Genomic DNA, 18,283 nt, shown 5'->3' on the forward strand with positions numbered 1-18,283 from the left:
AGTCTGGTCAATGTTCAACTCAACGAATTCTTGACGAATTTTGATATCCTCCACCATTCGCAATCAGGATTTCGAGTTCATTACAGTACGGAGACTGTCCTGGTCACTCTCTTATCTAACTTTAGACGAGAACTATCGGTTGGACGGAAGATTCTTCTGTTACAATTTGACATGTCTAGTGCTTTTGATATGGTAGATCATGAACTCCTACTCCATCTACTGGATTCTTTCGGTATAGGAGGGCCAGTTTTGCAATGGTTCAAGGGTTTCTTGACTTCAAGGTCCTACCAGGTCATGGTGAACTCCAACACTTCAGAAGCGTGGAATGCTACCTGTGGGGTTCCTCAGGGCTCTCCCCTTTCTCCTACCCTATTCAATATTATGATGATGCCGTTAGCCACAGCACTTGCAAATCTAAACCTCAACCCTTTCATCTATGCGGATGATATTACAATCTACATCCCATTTCAATCCTCAATATCAGAAGTTGCCAACCTCATAGATGCATGTTTCACCACTTTAGAACACTGGGCCAAGGTGTTTCGATTCAGGCTAAACAGGGAAAAAACTCACTGTCTCATCCTCTCGTCCACGTACGCTCATGTACCCGATACAATGCTTCCAGTTCTGGGCTCGGCCCTCCCGATTGCCAACAGCCTGAGACTTTTAGGAGTGCATCTGGACTCACATCTCCAGCTGGTCGATCATGTACACTTGGTCTCTAAAAAAATGTTCCAGGCAATGTGGAGGCTTCGGCGCATCAGATACCTCCTTCGTACCCTTGTCCACTGGCTTGTCCTTTCCCATCTGGACTATTGTAGTGGTATTTATGTGGGTTGCAAGGCCTCCTTATTGAAAACGTTCCAAACGGCTCAGAACACCGCGGCGAGGCTCATCCTTAAAGTAAGGCGTTTTGAACACGCCGAACCCCTGCGCTTTAAACTTCATTGGCTGCCTGTACACGAGTGCATTGCTTTTAAGATCTGCTCCCTAACACATAAAATCATCTATGGGACTGCCCCGGATTACATGCTCCCCTTGATCGACCTTCCGCCTAGAAATGCCAACCCTGCCGCTCGGTCCTATCTCCACCTCCATTTTCCGAACTGTAAGGGAGTCAAATACAAGAAAATCTTCGCCTCGTCCTTCTGTTACTGGAGTCCCAAACACTGGAACACGTTACCTCATCACCTTAAAACTCAAGCGGACCATGCCCTTTTTAAGAAGTCGTTAAAGACATTCCTCTTTGCTAAGACTTACCCCTCAACTTGTCATGTTGATTAATGTATCCCTTGCCCCCTACCCTACATAGTTCACGCTGTTAGATGCTTGCCTAACCTTTCAGTTTGTATTCTTATTTAACTTTCTGTAAGCCACATTGCGCCTGCATGAGTGGGAAAATGTGGGATATAAGCAACAAATAAATAAATAAATAAATAAAATGTATTGCCCTGCACAAAGCAGAGCCTATAGTGCCTGTTATTTCCCACACCCTGGGTTCATATTGGACCTAGGAAGGAGAGAGCCATGAAAGTGACTATCAGGGGCATTTTCGAAAGAGGAGGGCACCCATCTTCCGACACAAATCGGGAGATGGGCGTCCTTCTCTCAGGGTCGCCCAAATCGGCATAATCGAAAGCTGATTTCGAGCATCCTCAACCGCAGTCCATCGCGGGGACGACCAAAGTTCACGGGGGCGTGTTGGAGGTGTAGCAAAGGCAGGACTGGGGCGTGCTTAAGAGATGGGCATCTTCAGCCGATAATGGAAAAAAGAAGGGCGTCCCTGACATGCATTTGGTTGACTTTACTTGGTCCAATTTTTTTCACGACCAAGCCTCAAAAAGGTGCCCAAACTGACCAGATGACCACCGGAGGGAATCGGGGATGACCTCCCCTTACTCCCCCAGTGGTCACCAACCCCCTCCCACCCTAAAAAAATGTTTTTTTAAATTTTTTGCCAGTCTCTATGCCAGCATCAAATGTCATACCCAGATCCATGATAGCAGTAAGCAGGTCCCTAGAGCAGTTTTAGTGGATGCAGTGCACTTCAGGCAGGCGAACCCAGGCCCATCCCCCCCTACCTGTTACACTTGTGCTTGTAAATATGAGCCCTTCAAAACCAACCCGAAACCCACATATAGGTGCCCCCTTCACCCCTTAGGGCTATGGTAGTGGTGTACAGTTGTGGGGAGTGGGTTTTGGGGGGGGGGTTGGGGGGCTGAGCATCGAAGGTAAGGGAGCTATGCACCTGGGAGCAATTTATGAAGTCCACTGCAGTGCCTCCTAGGGTGCCTGATTGGTGTCCTGGCACCTGAGGGGGACCAGTCCACTATGAATGCTGGTTCCTCTCATGACCAAATGCCTTGGATCGTTTTTGAGATGGGCGTCCTTGGTTTCCATTATACTGAAAACCGGGGACAACCATCTCTAAGGTCGACCATCTCAACATTTAGGCCGACCATCTCTTAGGTCGACCTAAATGTTGAGATTTGGGCGTCCCTGACCGTATTATCAAAACGAAAGATGGATGCCCATCTTGTTTCAATAATAGCAGTTTCCCCACCCTTTCACTGGGATGTCCTTAGAGATGGGCGCCCTTAGAGATGGTTGTCCCCGTTCGATTATGCCCCTCCACACATCAGGGCATAGCCAGATGGCCAATTTTGGGTGGGCCTGAACCCAAAGTGGATGGGCACAAAACTTTCTCTCTAGTAGGGGAGTGGGTTGACAGACTATGGGAGATGTTGGATCATCGGTAGGGGGAGGGGAGAAAGAAATGCCAGGAGTCTTCAGCTGGCAGGGCTCAGGGGTTCCCTACCAGCTACAACAAGGAATATGCTGCGGTTAGTTGGGCCTACACTCAAAGTGAGTGACCTAGGCCCACCCGTAGCTACGCTAATGCTATACAAAGGTTCAGGAAAGAGATCTTCCATATTTAAGAGCCACTATCAGTGTCTTGTTGCTGTAATGGGATGAGAGTAGAGCTCACGTGCTAGTCTGGATCTCTGCATTAGGAAATGGTGACCTTTTTCCATAACACATTTGATCAGGTCTGAAGACATACTGGTTGGGAAACAGAAGGTAGATCCTTAGTCTTCACTCCCAGTCCTCCAGGGCCACATACAGGTCATGTGTTCAGAATACCCCAAATTAATATGCATAAGAGAGATTTGTATACAGTGAAAGTAGTAGGCATGCAGATCTCTCTTGTGCATATTTACTAAGGGTCCCCTAAAAACCTGACCCATTGGCGGCATTCCAAGACTAGGAGTAACGACCGTTGAAGTACATCAGTGGTTCTCAACCAGTGTGTCCCCAAGAGATGGGAGGTGTGCCACAAACATTTGGTGTAGACAGCAAGCCTGTGCTTTCTTTTATAACTATTAGTGCCTGCAAATGGGGAAGACCATCTTGAGAGTCAGGTTCTTGAAATCCCTGTAACTGGTCCCTATTTCTGCTTCCCTACGACCCCCAATAATAACTGCTGCCTCCAGCCCCAACTGAACATGTTGCAGGCCTGCTGTCCACAGGCTCTGTTTGCTGTATAGTTTCTGAGTATCATATTTGCAGGTTTTGTGTTGCTTCACAGTATCTGGCAATGGAGGGATTTTGTGTTGCTGTTAGTGAGGTGACACTAGAATCACCTATATATATTTGTTTTGTTGTATGATAAATGATAAATATGGGGCCGATATGTTGCATACAGCATTTTGATATGGGGTGAGCAAATTCATACTAAACCTATAATTACAAAAGTACATAAGTATTGCCATACTGGGAAAGACCAAAGGTCCATCGAGCCCAGCATCCTGTTTCCAACAGTGGCCAATCCAGGTCACAAATACCCGGCAAGATCCCAAAAACGTACAAAACATTTTATACTGCTTATCCCAGAAATAGTGGATTTTCCCCAAGTCCATTTAATAACGGTCTATGGACTTTTCCTTTACATGGTAACATAGTAACATAGTAGATGACGGCAGAAAAAGACCTGCACGGTCCACCCAGTCTACTACTACTACTACTACTATTTAGCATTTCTATAGCGCTACAAGGCGTACGCAGCGCTGCACAAACATAGAAGAAAGACAGTCCCTTCTCAAAGAGCTTACAATCTAATAGACAAAAAATAAAGTAAGCAAATCAAATCAATTAATGTGTACAGGAAGGAGGAGAGGAGGGTAGGTGGAGGCGAGTGGTTACGAGTCTGCCCAACAAAATAAACTCACATGTGCCATTTTTTGTGTATACCTTACCTTGATTTGTACCTGTCTTTTTCAGGGCACAGACCGTATAAGTCTGCCCAGCACTATCCCCGCCTCCCAACCACCAGCCCCGCCTCCCACCACCGGCTCCGGCACAGACCGTATAAGTCTGCCCAGCACTATCCCCACCTCCCAACCACCAGCCCTTAGGCGTGCTTTGTTCAACTGTGACATTTATTCGGTGTGTCACGTACAAGAGTGTTGTCTGTCAGGTGTGTCACAACAGAAGAAAGGCTGAGAACCTCTGATCTAGATCACGAAGGGCTCTTCTTTATTCCTTACCTTGTGGTGACATCTAGTGGTGATTGATTGTTTTACCTATCCTGCAAAAGTGGAGCATCTAGTATCCTGGCATGTGACAATACGTACAAAGGGAATGCAAATTTCAGATGAAAAAAAACCCACAAAATAATTAAAAAATGTCTAAATGTGTTTGGAAAAATAGAGCAGGTTAAACAAATCTATGCAAGTTTATTTTGCTGTAAATTTAGTTGAAATTACTCAAATCCTTGATGATGAACACATACAGCTGCGTCTTCAGCTTGTTATTACTTTGTTTAATGTATTTTAAAAAATTAATTTTGTTTCATTTTTATTTTGTTTTTTGTATTTTTATAAAACAAACAAATTCAAAACTGCATGGAGCAATATGAAATCAGAAACTTAAATACTATCTAATTGCTCCTAATCACAAAGGTTTTAATGAGTCTTTGAACCAATAAAATAACCTTTACTTACATGTAACCTCATAAGCCCAGGGTACCTTTTTTCTTATTAGGACACCAGTGACTGACTTTCATCATCGGCTTCCCCACCTACCCGACACCGCAGAGAAAAACTCTCCTATCTACATTTAACCATGAGAGAAAAGTCTGCAGTGTCCAGGCTCATGAAGAAAAATAATTTTATAAATTCACAGTTCAAATGCTCATCAAATCCTCAAACAGACCTATGAAACTCTACACTAGGTCTTAATAAAGAAGACCAAAATGTATTTCTACATCAAATCAAAAAAGTCAGCCAGGTTGAAAGCTACCGGTAAGTGCACGTATAGAACTGTTCAACCTGGCTGACTTTTTTGATTTGATGTAGAAATACATTTTGGTCTTCTTTATTAAGACCTTCTTGGATTTGTTCCTTATCCTTTGCTCTTTCCCCAATTTAGTAGTCAAACAACACTTGTGGTAGGTTGTAGGTGAGTGTGTGTGGGCTCTGTGTAAGTGAGCTGGTGGGGTTTTGCGTTCCTCTTTTCCCCTTTGCAGTAATTGCTTCTCTTCTGTCCTCCAGTTCATTGCCAGGACACCTTTTCCTTCCTCATTGCTTTGTAGCCTTCTCCAAATATTTCCTCACCCTTTTCATTTCTGCTCATTCCTCCTACCTACTTGCTCCACATACTCAGTAGTACCTTGTTTTCTGGTGCGGCTGACAGAACCTTCTGCAGGCAGATCTTGGGTTCCCCATTTGCCAGTTCCACCACTGGCACTCGCTCCTTGGACTAACTTAATACATTTTTTGATTAGCCCTCGAAGGCAACCCCTCTTCTTCAGACTGGAAATAAGCAAATGTTCTGTCAGGTACTTGTGACCTGGCTCAGCAATTGTTGGAAGCACAATACTGGGCTAGATGGACTTTTAGTCTGACCAAGTATAGCAATTCTTATGATTGGTAAGACTCTTCTATTATTCTATTACATATTTTGTCATAACTTATTAAATGAACCACAAGAACCTGTTGAAAGGAATATTAATTTTCATTCAGTAGTCATGACAAAATGTCATTATTGTAAATTACTTTGTTTATACTTTGTAAATGTCTGCTTCGCAGAAACCAGTGATATCTACTAAGACTCAGAACAGACTACCAACCATTTACTGAACTCAATAGCAAGTTAGGCGGTAGTGATAAGGCACGTCTATTGAAAATATTTGCTCATTTCATAGAAGACAATGAACAGTCATTATTATTGTCATTTTTAGAGCACATGATCTATACAGTGCTTCAAGAGAGACAAATAAGAAGCTGTCCCTGCTTGTACCTTAGTCCAGGCTTTAATTCTTACAAAACTGGACTATTGCAGTGTATTTAGAAATCAAACAGACTTAGGGCCTCTTTTACCATACTGAGCTAGCAATTCCCAGCGCAGTAATACCGATAAAGCCCATTCAAATCATCATCAGCATTGCCACATGGGAACTGCTAGTGCGGTTTGGTAAAAAAGGCCCTTAAAGAGGTTGCACCTATTGCAATGCATAGCAGCAAAGCTGATAAGCTGAGACACAGAAGTATGACCCAGCGATGCCTATTTTGCATAAACTCCATTGGCTATCAGAAGCGTAGCCGAGATTGAGTGACAGAGCCGGTGGGGGCAGGTGGGGCTAGTGCTGGGCAGACTTATACAGTCTGTGCCCTGACAATGGCAGATAACAAATCAAGGTAAGTTATACACAAAAAGTAGCACATATGAGTTTATCTTGTTGGGCAGACTGGATGGACCGTGCAGGTCTTTTTCTGCCGTCATCTACTAGGTTACCACTGGAATTGGGCGAAATTTAAAATTCTAATATTGGTATTCAGGGGATGCATATGTGATGAATTCAATTATGTAACCTAAGCAGATTTTGAGTGAATGAACATCTTGTTAGCAATTCCAATTTTGGACATCGTAAAGTATGAAGGAACTAGATAGCCAGCTTTCTGCTATTGCATTAATCCAATGGTTTCTAATGTTTTTCAAACCTCACACTAACACTATTTGCTTTCGTCTCACCTAGAACGTAAGCCGCACTGAACCCTGGAAAGGGGATATTAGCGGTATACAAGAATTGATTTGAATTGTGAATCAGTATGGTGGAAAGCACAGATAGATAAATGGACAAGAGACACAGACAACAACAAATGGTCCTTGCATTAATCAGAGAGGCCACAGCTGGTTAAATGTGTGATTGAGCAAGTTAGGGAAGGGTATCAAATAGCAAGAGCTTTGGGCCACTAATAACCTAGAATACATTCCAGCTGCTATCAGACTAAGGAATAGCTTTATAGGCATCATCTAGCCTTCAGTTTGAGGCTACAGAGGTAAAGCTGGACTCAAGTGGGGCCATGCCATTGCAACCTGAAGGAAACTGGGCAGGGTATATGGACCTTAAGGTCCATATACTTTATCATACTTATTTAAATTTCACTAAATGCTTAAGAAAGCTGAAAGCATTGTACAACCTATGTTCAACATGTCCAGCCTGCTACGTAATAGTGCATATTGGGTGAAACCCTATATTAGACATGGCAGGAGGCCTACCTTCCAGCTCTCAAAACTTCCTCTTGGAGATGTCATACTCGTGTGAATTGTTGTTGAGTTTGGTGACAACAGGTTTAATTCCAGTAAATCTTTCAATAAATAACTGCAATCTGTTACACTGTTAATCAGCACCTAAGGGAACTGAACTACAGTTCAAATGTATTTTAACAGCTGTTGGATCTGGTGCTCTGAAGGTGAAGTCTGTCAATGGGAAAACTCAGGTTATTGCATTTCAGCATTATGGACAGGTGGTTTTCTGGCACGGTGTACTTGAAGCACCATAATTAAATGAGACACCTGTTGCTCTGCCAGGATGTGGAAACATACAGCTGCACATTCAAGAATATTTTCTTGACAAGTGTTAAAAATCCACATGATGAAGGTTGTGCTGATATAGCTGCTACTAGTACAGATAGTATTTCTCAAAGCAAACTTGAAAACGTTTTTTTTTTTTTTGTAAATAACTACCTTTATAAAATGAGGACACTCAATACAAACAAAGCAGTATGATAACTGAAAATGTATTGACTGAGCTTTCTTGTGTTGTTGTAATGTCTGATTTATTAAGGGCTATTTCACATCTATGCTACTTCTGCAGAAAATCCTTAATACATGTGAATCATTTATGCTCAGAGCCAGTCCCTGACACAGAGGTGAGCATGAGCAAGCTGCAGCCTCATACTGTGACAGTCCTAGACAGGCTTTAACGTTTCCTCATAGTGACATTCCTAACGCTCTTGAACATAAATCTACCCCAGGGCCATTAATTACTTGATGGGATTCAGATACCTTTACATTCCTCACTAACTCTACAATGGAAATCATAAAGAAACTTCAAACCGCCCAAAACACAGCAGCTAGGCTTCTATTTGGAAAAACGCGTTTTGACAACGCCAAACCACTATGAGAAAAACTGCACTGGCTTCCAATTAAAGAATGTATCACTTTCAAAATCTGCACAACAGTTCATAAAATTATTTACCTCATCGACCTGCCAACCAGAAACACTAGGAAATCAGCACAATCATACCTAAACCTCCACTACCCAAGCAGCAAAGGACTCAAATACAAATCCACTTATGCATCCAGCTTTTCCTACTTAAGCGCACAACTATGGAATGCACTACCAAAAGTAGTAAAAACTACGGTCGACCACCTAAACTTCCGGAAAGCACTAAAAACAGACCTGTTCAGAAAAGCATATCCCACTGACGAAACATAAAAAAACCTGGATACCTGCGACATAACGAAACCAAAGACCGTAATGGACATATCCTAACTCTTCCTCTCCCTCTCTAAGGTTCCCCCAATTGTATTTACTACACATTTACCTCTTTCTACCACAATATCACCTTGTCATTGTTCATACTTGTATTAGTTCATACCGGAATCGGCTAACGCTGTTTACGGTACTATGTAAGTCACATTGAGCCTGCAAATAGGTGGGAAAATGTGGGATACAAATGTACCAAATAAATAAATAAAAACCAACATCTGCACAATACCAAGCTCTGAGCTAGTTCTCAACCATTATTCCAATGAAATTAGAATGCCCTCAGTTTTCTTCACTAGAAGAGGTCTTTTAATGTCTTTATTTTCTAAACAAAAGAAAAATACAGTACAATAGGAAAATCATATTACCATACATCTAAAAATAGTGTTACTGTAGACTGTCTATATTTATTGTTATTAGGGGCCCTGTTCACTAAACCACGCTGTAGGCACGCAAACCTTTTAGCGTACGCTAAAAATGAGCACACACTAATGAAAGAGACACTCATAGGAATATAATGGGTGTTTCTATCTTTAGAGTGCGCTAAAATGTTTGCACGCCTACAGCGCGGCTTAGTAAACAGGCCCCTATTTAATGCACATCATACATTCTAGAATTCAGCTGCAGTTGTCTTAATGAGTGACGGCATTGCTGATGCAGGGGCCCTTTTGCTACAGTGCAGCAAGTTCTGGGCTTAATACCTTTTAGCACTGACCTTTCCCTGCATGCTAAGCCCAGATTTAACATGGCCCTTTCTTAGGGTTTTTTTTACTTTATTTTACTTGATGGTCATGCGCTAATGTTCTCATTAGTAGTGCACGATACCTACCCTCTCCTTGACCCTCACTGTACCTGAAACACACGTACCTTTATTCGACCACAATATCACCTTGTATTTGTTTCTCTACCGGACTTGACGAATGCCTTTATGGTACTATGTAAGCCACATTGAGCCTGCAAATAGGTGGGAAAATGTGGGATAAATGTAACAAATAAAATAAATAAATAAACATGGGAGCACTTATTGCCTCCCTTAGGAGGCAGCTATGTGTTAGCTCTGCATTATCTGGTTAGCACGTGCTAATCATAACATGCTAGCCAGATAACACAGGAACACCCACACGCCACCCCCAACAATATTTTTGTAAAATTGATAACATGCAGGTTTAGTGTGAGCAAACCGGCAAAACACTTTAACGTGTTTCTGTGGCAGCCTGTTTTCCTGTGCATTAAGGGTGCTGAAGTTTCTTATTTCTCTCCCTGGACCCATAATACATTCTGCCTGAAGATGCTACAAATTGGTCATTGTTGGCGTTTGGTTTAGGGCTCACTTTGTATGGTTGTTTCCCTGAAGGGAACTGGTAAAGAAACAGAAAGTGGTTGGCTACAGCAGTTATGGCACTGAATTCTTAGCACTCTGCAGCTGGGGGTGGGGGGGGGGGGGGGGGGGGGAAATTCAGTAAAGGTTGCCCCAAATTAGACACTCGTGTGATGAACACTAAGTGCAAATTTTGTAACTGTCATAAGTACATAAGCACTGCCATACTGGGAAAAGACCAAGGGTCCATCAAGCCTAGCATCCTGTCTCCGACAGCGGCCAATCCAGGCTTCAAGAACCCAGCAACTCCCCCCCCCCCTCCAAAAAAAAAAAAAAAAAAATTAATAATGTTCAATGGACTTTTCCCTCAGGAATCTGTCCAAACCCCCTTTAAATTCCGTAAGGCCAGCTGCTGTCACTATATTCTCCGGCACGAGTTCCAGAGTCTAACTACATGCTGAGTAAAGAAAAACTTTCTCCTATTTGTTTTAAATCTACCATATTCAAGCTTCATCTTGTGTCCCCTGGTTTTGTTGTTGTTTGAAAGTGTAAACAAACGCTTCACAGCTGTCCGCTCTAATCTGCTCATTATCTTGTAGACTTCTATCATATCTTTATAGAATACTAGCTTAAGGCCACATTCTCACACCTAACTTTGGGTGTGAGCATGGTATAAATGCTGGCATTGAAGTCCCAGCAGTTTGGCACGGTAATGATAGCATTCTATAACCTTGTGCCTAATTTCCAGGCAAGCCCTTGATCTGCCCATGGCCATATCCCTTTGAGAGGTGAGCTTGATGGAAATTAGGCACAGGAATTATAGAATAGGATATAAGGCATTTCTGTATATGATTACTAATTCACTGTAATTAATACTTGTTAAGGTCAATTGTTTGATCCTTAGTGCCAATGAAGTTATGCACAAAAATGAAAACCCATGTATGGAATTCTGCACCTAAGTATGGGCGCCATATATAGAATCTGGGGGGCTAGTGAACTCTTTTGGATGTGGGAGGGGGACAGGGTATGGATACAAGTTTTACTCTTGCTCAGTTTAATATACTGTCAGGCAGTTCAGGGGTAAAGATCTGCAATCATGCATTCACCCCGGAAGACACTGGCTAACATTACAGGTCAATTTTCACTTCCTCATGGTCCTTTTGTGCCCACTAGGGATATGCATTCCATTTGTTAGCACACCTTAAAAAATTCAGCACCAGCAAAATTGATTTCATGTATTTTAATCTACGATTTAATACACATACAGTCAGTGTGGATGCCTAGAAGTTTCAGTGTGTCAATTTCTTTTTTATTAAAATGAATGTATGAAATGAACAAAAAGAAAATAAAATCAAATAAACGAGGGGGGAAAAGCCAAACGTTCCCAAAACAAACAAACTGCTTTGCCCGCACACCTCTGTAATGGCTATAGGCCTACAAGGCAATTTTGAAAGGAAAATGCCTCACGGAGTTTCCCTTTTAAAACTGTGCTGGTCCAGTACTGGCAGGAGTCTTTATTTAAATTTAGCTCACACCCCTTTCATTGGTAGTCCAAGGTGAGTTGCATTCAAATACAGAAGGTATTTCACTTTAGTACAGACTTTGTACCTGAGATAAAGTGAGACGACTTAAAGGGCTCTAGGAGTGTCAGTGGGATTTGAACCTGGATGCCTGATTCTCAGACTGCTGTTTTAAGCCAGTCCTCCTGCAAAATGTGTTAGGTAAGGGAGGTGATAAGCAGCCACAGGGATTTCAAAATAAAATAAAATTAAATCCCTGATTTCCTTAGCCCTGCCCAATATGTGTGCTAGCTGCAGCATGCACAGTCTTTTCCCCAAAGGGAGAAAACTAATTTTCAAAGGAGCTTTACTTGCTTCTCAACCCAGTTCTCAGGGAACACCCAGCCAGTTGGGTTTTCAGGATATCCAGTGAATATGGTTGAGATAGATTTTTGCATGCATTGCTGTGCAAATCTCTCATGCATATTCATTATGGATATCCTTTAGCTGCAACTGGCTGGGTGTGTTTCGAGGACTTAGTTGAGGAGCACTCATCTAGTTCAGATGAAAGGCATTAGACACACCGTAACATTATTGACCTCATTGAAAACTCTAAAACTTTATCTTACCACAACATCACTTTGTATTTGTTTACACTGGAATCTGCAAACGCCTCTTCGGTACTATGTAAGCCACATTGCGCACACAAATAGGTGGGAAAACGTGGGATACAAATGTAACAGATAAATAAATAAAAGGCTTAGTGGCCTTTTTACAAAACTACAGTAAGCAATAATGCATACTTACTGCAACAAAAAATGCCTTACTGCGGGGTGCGCTCAGGTGTCCTGCGGTAATTTTGGAGTCAGCATGTGCTACCCACACGCTAAAAAATAGTGAATGCATATGTTAATCGTACCCCAGACCCAATTCCATCTTCTATAACATCTCTATCATTCTCTTGCCTACAATGTTCTAGCCTTTGTTAAAAAAAATGTATTTCGTTTTTGCTGAGATCACACTGGCTTAATAATGGCCCTGGTTACCAGATATTCAGTTTGATTTTAACAAGTAAAATAAATAAACAATTTAATCTTGTACTTCTGATCTCTAGGGATTAGAATACATTCATTTTTCTAATTAGGAGGGCATTTTACTTAAGAATCGCCATATTTGGTTACACCAAAGCTCTACCTTGCACAGTTGTCCTCTTTTTACCAGTAACCAATGCAGGTCACAAGTACCTGGCAGCATCCCAAAGAGTAGCAAGATTCCATGCTACTCATCCCCAGGGAGAAGCAGTTGCATATGTCTCAGGCCACAGAAAAATGTTATGTTTTTAAGTATTTCTGTGCTGAGAGGTCACTGTATAAATATAAATCTTTTGGATGTGTTATATGCGGCCTGTGGCTTATTTATAAATACTAAATTTACGGAATAAAAATAACAGGATTGATATTCAGGGTGGTTAAAGTGGGCAGAAGAGGTTCCTGCCCACTTAAACCACGGTGAGCAGGCTGTCCGGGTACTGGCTGCCGTAATGGCAGGGTGGAGCCAGAAGATCTGCGGGTACCAGCAATATTCAGTGCCGGTGCCTATATAGCAAACTGGGCAGACAGAACCATAGAACAAGTGGGTCCATCTACTGACTACCGAACATTTCCAAGAACCGAAACATTGCTTGCCACGTTTTATCAGTTGGACCAGTTGACTTTTGAAGTTTTACACCAGCTGGTAACCATTGCCCCTGACACAGCCTGTAATTCTGATGAAACATGGCCATGTCAGGTATTGTATGTCAAACTCCTGGGAGCTTTTAATTTACCAATAAAGACTGTATTCTTTACAAGGTCTGCCTTTTGGTTTGATCATCCATGTTGGATGTGGCGGACCACCTGCCTTGTTGTTTTCTGACTAGCTAACTGGGCGAAAGAACCATAAAAAAAAGTGGATCCATCTTTGCCTGGTTATCTAGGCAGGTACCAACACCCACATAACTTCCGAGTCTGCCAATGCCTTGGATACTCAATGCTGGTACCAACTAGAGATGGCCTAGGCATTGAATATCAATGATGGTCAGCATTTAAAGAAACTCTGATCACTGCTGGCTGAATATTGACCTAAACAGGGCAGGTTTAAGGCATAAACAAACTAAGCCCATGCCTAGGGCCCAAATATTTAGAAAGGACAATACAACAATAGGGCTCTTATATCCCGCAAAGTCCCGAGAGAGCTCCACGTGGCTTTCAATAAGAGGACAAATCAGGGCATTCTCAGAGAGCTACAAAATAAATAAATAGATAAAAAATAAATTAAAAAATTAATCAAACAGGAGGAGTGGCCTAGTGGTTAGAGTGGTGGACTTTGGTCCTGGGGAACTGAGTTCGATTCCCACTGCAGGCACAGGCACCTCCTTGTGACTCTGGGCAAGTCACTTAACCCTCCATTGCCCCAGGTACAAATAAGTACCTAAGCCACATTGAGCCTGCCATGAGTGGGAAAGCACGGGGTACAAAAAAAATGACCTATTAAATTTCTGAAAGAAATATGTTTTAAGAGCTTTCCTAAATAATCTACACTGAGTAATTGTTCTAATTTGTAAAGGAAGAGTATTCCACCATTCGGTTGATTGAAAAGAAAAAAAGGCATTAAACACAGTTCTGTAGATTACTCCTTTAGGGCTGGGGTACTGTAGCAATACTGGGAGACAGTCAAACAAGGTTCCATTTTTCCCATGTAAGATTAACAAGATCAGACAGACATTCCGGAGCAGATCCCTACAGAATACGAAAAGTCACAGTACACAGTTTAAAAATATTTCGGGCCCTAACAGGGAGCCAATGAAGATTTAATAACAATGGAACTGCTAATTCATATTTAGATTATCAACAAATAAGTCTTGTCACTGTATTCTGAAATGTCTTTAGTTTTTAAAAAGGCCTTCAGATAAACCTGCAAATATTGCATTGCAGTAATCTGTGATAAAAGATTATGTCAGTAGTCTAAAAGCCTTAAAACTGAATTTTGATCTAATTGTTCTTAAATTTGTTCAGTGTAAAATCCCTTTTCAATCCCTTCATTTACCTGTGGTCTAAAAGTCAAGAATTCATCAAAGACAACTCCTAAAATCTTTAATTGCTTCTCCAACTGAAATGTAACACTATTAATAACTAATACCCTCTCAGATGTGTTAATTCAATGGCTGCTAAGGAAGGTTTTTGCCCTGGTTAAGTCAGCTACTGGCAGAAAAAAAAAAAGTGTGCATTGGCGGTGGAGGAAGGAACGAGAGCCTCCGTTTCCCAGAGGCTGTCTATTCTCCCCACCCCCTGTGCACTGCCCTCCAACTGGCAGGAGGAATCAAGCAAGTCGTGCACCTCACCTGCTGCTTCCACTTTGCCAGTTTTCCTCTGCAGTCAGAACTGGTCAGTTTCAAAACTGTTATTTATATTATTGGGGGGTGGGGGAGAAAAGTGGAGAGGATGTTTCTTTCGCAGACTGACAAAGCGTATTGTCCTGCTGCCTAACATCATAAAATCATTAATTTCCAAACTCAGTCAGACCAGTGAGCTCAGCATTCTGTCTCCAGCAGTGGCCAGTCTGGGTCACTCAGAGATGGGAATCATCCTGAACTCTCTCTTGTAAGTGCCCTTAGAAATAACACCAGGAGGTCACTTGAGCACTTTTTCATTTTATTGCTGCTTGCTCGGAATCCTAAGCAAAGACATAAAGGTAAGAATTCATGCAGGCATGAAAATATCTTCTAATAGAGGTGCCCTGTGCCAGCTGAAATGGCTCATGAAACTGCTCCCGTCTAATATAAGCCTAATATGTAAACTGTGTGTATATCCAGGAATACATGCTGGTAAAAGATTTAAGAAGGATCTAGGCAGAAGGTTTTCTGCAGCCCGCCAGAGCAGATCATGGGTCACTCAGGGATCCAGAATAGAGGTAGTACGGCAACTCAACTCTATACAAAATTGCTCGGTATTAATATGATTGTTTTATGCCTTCCAGACAACACAGGACAAACAAAATACAGCTCAGTACTTTCATAATCATGTGTTAGTATTTTAGGAAAAGACTCTAGTGTACAGAAATGGCTCAGATTTCAATTCTTACGTTCCTGTGAGAAATATTAAATTGTTTCATTCATTAGATCAATAATTAATGCTTTTAAAATAAATATTTTGGTTTCATTCCTTTGGAACACAGGTTGTTCTTTTTTTTTTTTTTAAAGGATAATTATAGTTCCCACATTATCCTTCTTTCATTTCTGCCAGAATTGGCCAATGGCAGCCACGCTTGTATTTCATTTCTGACTCAGTTTCTCTTGCTCCTTAGGGCTTTCAGCTAAATTGTAACTAGCTTCTTTTAGCTTAGAGCATCAAAATTGCCATTTTCACCTAGCTGGGGATTTAAAACTGCTGCATATCCTCCAACTTCAGACAAGCTTGGAGGTCTCTGCATCTTTATACCCCACCCCCACACCTCCAGTTGCCATCCCTACAATTTATCCCAATTTTGCCTTTTTTTTTTTTTTTAATTTTAAGATCACTTTCCCAACTCAGTTCAATCAGTGAGTGGGTGGTCTTCAACTACGCACCACAGATGGTAGGTCCCTTTCACAATTCATTTAGCTTTAGCTGGGCTAATAGGTGTCGCTTAAGTATTCAATTTATTTGTCAATAATTGTGCCTTTTAATATAGCCCAGCTTAAAAAATCAAATAATACTGTTAGAAAGTAATCAATTCCTAACTTGTGCTCCACCATTTTCTAAACTCTTATGTATTATCTTCCATCCTGCTCTAAAACACTTCTAGATGTATTCAGAACACTCAAATCTCTCAGTGTTTTCTATTTGCATTGTTCCAGATGTAGGCTTCAACACTTGCTTCCCTCCTCCTTCAAAGGAATAGTGGTGCATGCACATATGTTCATCTGAAACACGGGACAGTTCTGCAAGATACACAGCATTTCTTCTGCCACTGATTCCTGCTAGATGCTTGCATTTCAGCACACTCTCGCTTGCTTCCTGCAGGCGGGCACATGGTCAAGATAGTGGCTTAGTCGTGATTTTCCACAGTTCCTGTTAAGAGAGAACACAGTGGACAGGTGCACTTTATTAAGGTAGCTGTAACACAAATACCGTCCTGGCAGTGAAGGTAATATGAATGTTAATTAGACATATTCTGTACCACAACGAGGTACTTTAGACTAGTGGTTTTCAACCCAGTCCTCAGGGACAACCTGGCCTATCAGGTTTTCAGGATATCCACGATGAATATGCATGTGAGAGATTTGCATACCAAGAAGGAAGTGTATTCAAATTTATCTCATGCATATTCATTGTGGATATCCTGAAAACTCAACTAACTAGATGGTCCCAGAGGACTGGATTGGAAACCACTGCTTTAGAACACTGAGTGGGGGAGTGGCCTAATCGTTCAATCAGGGGACTGAGACCCAGTGAAGCCAGGGTTCAAATTAGACTGTGGCAACTTGTGATTTATTGATTTGACTTGATATATTATCCTTCTGATTAAAAACAAACAAAACAAAACTCACCAGACAAGTTGGGCAAGTCACTTAACTGGCCACTGACTCAGGTACAAATGAAAGATTAAAAGCCAGTGATTCCCAAACCTGTCTTGGTGAAAACCCTGGCCAGTCAGATTTTCAGGATATCAACTATGAATATGTACAAGACAGATTGGATACCAAGGAGGCAGTGTATGTAAATCAATGATGAATATTCATTGTGGATAACTTGACATCTTGACTGTCTGGGGTTCTCCTAGGACAGGTGACTGTATCCCATGCCTACACTCACCTCGCCTCCTGGTGACCAGGCCCTGTGGCTGTTGTGGACTGTCTTCTCCTTGTTTCCCCAAACATGTTCCAGAATCCGGTTACAGCCAAGCCTGTTCCAGCATCCGGCACCAGCCAAGCCAAGCCCATTCCAATCCTATTCTGATGTTCCGGCATTCCAGACTTACTTGTGACCTCATCTGTAATTGCCTTTATTAAGCACCTGGCAACTTTCAGGCTTGCCTTTGCAACAGAGGTCTTCAGATGAGTTTTCGTCTGTGTGTGTGTGTTGCAGTTCCAGCCCTGCTAGTTCTTGTCTTGCCAGTCTTCAACTTCTACTCCAACCCTGCTTGTTCCAGCCCTGCAAGCCTTCAGCTTCAGTTCTAATCCTGCTTGTGCTTGCCCTGTTTGTCTTCAGCTTCAGTTCCTCCACTGTTTGTTCCAGCCCTGTCTGTTTTCAGCTTCCATTCCAGCTCTGCCTGAATCCTGTTCCAGTGAAGCCTGTTTGAGAATCCTGAATCCTGTTTGAGAATCCTATCTACCGCTTCAGCTCCAGTCCGGTACTTCCAGTCCTGCTTATTCCAGCCCTGCTCATCTACAGCTTCAGTTCCCATCCTGCTAATTCCGGTCCTGCTTGTACCAGCCTGTCTGTGTTCAGCCTCGCTTCCTGTTTGGGTGGTTCACCTGCTGCTGCCGGTCACTGGCAGTGGCCCAAGGGCTCACTACTCTGGACTCCGTGACAGTCCATGACACATGGAAAGATCTAGTGTACCTAAATGTAACTTGCTACTGAAAAAGCATGAGTTAACTTCATAATCTCTCCC

The 18,283-nt window shown here is 42.2% G+C and overlaps 1 protein-coding gene across 5 annotated transcripts in view; it reads right to left on the minus strand.

Annotated features, from left to right (window-relative positions):
- Positions 1-15,318: 15,318 nt before the first annotated feature.
- Positions 15,319-18,283, minus strand: part of METTL22 (methyltransferase like 22) — an 84,591-nt gene continuing 81,626 nt past the window's right edge. For all 5 annotated transcript variants that reach the window (XM_030212858.1, XM_030212856.1, XM_030212857.1 and 2 more), the window contains exon 11: positions 15,319-16,737. In XM_030212858.1, the coding sequence (XP_030068718.1) occupies positions 16,702-16,737 (36 nt within the window). In that variant the 3' untranslated portion in view covers positions 15,319-16,701. The remainder of the gene's footprint in view (positions 16,738-18,283) is intronic.

The sequence above is a fragment of the Microcaecilia unicolor genome, chromosome 8 (assembly GCF_901765095.1).
Source record: "Microcaecilia unicolor chromosome 8, aMicUni1.1, whole genome shotgun sequence".
Lineage (NCBI taxonomy): Eukaryota > Metazoa > Chordata > Amphibia > Gymnophiona > Siphonopidae > Microcaecilia > Microcaecilia unicolor.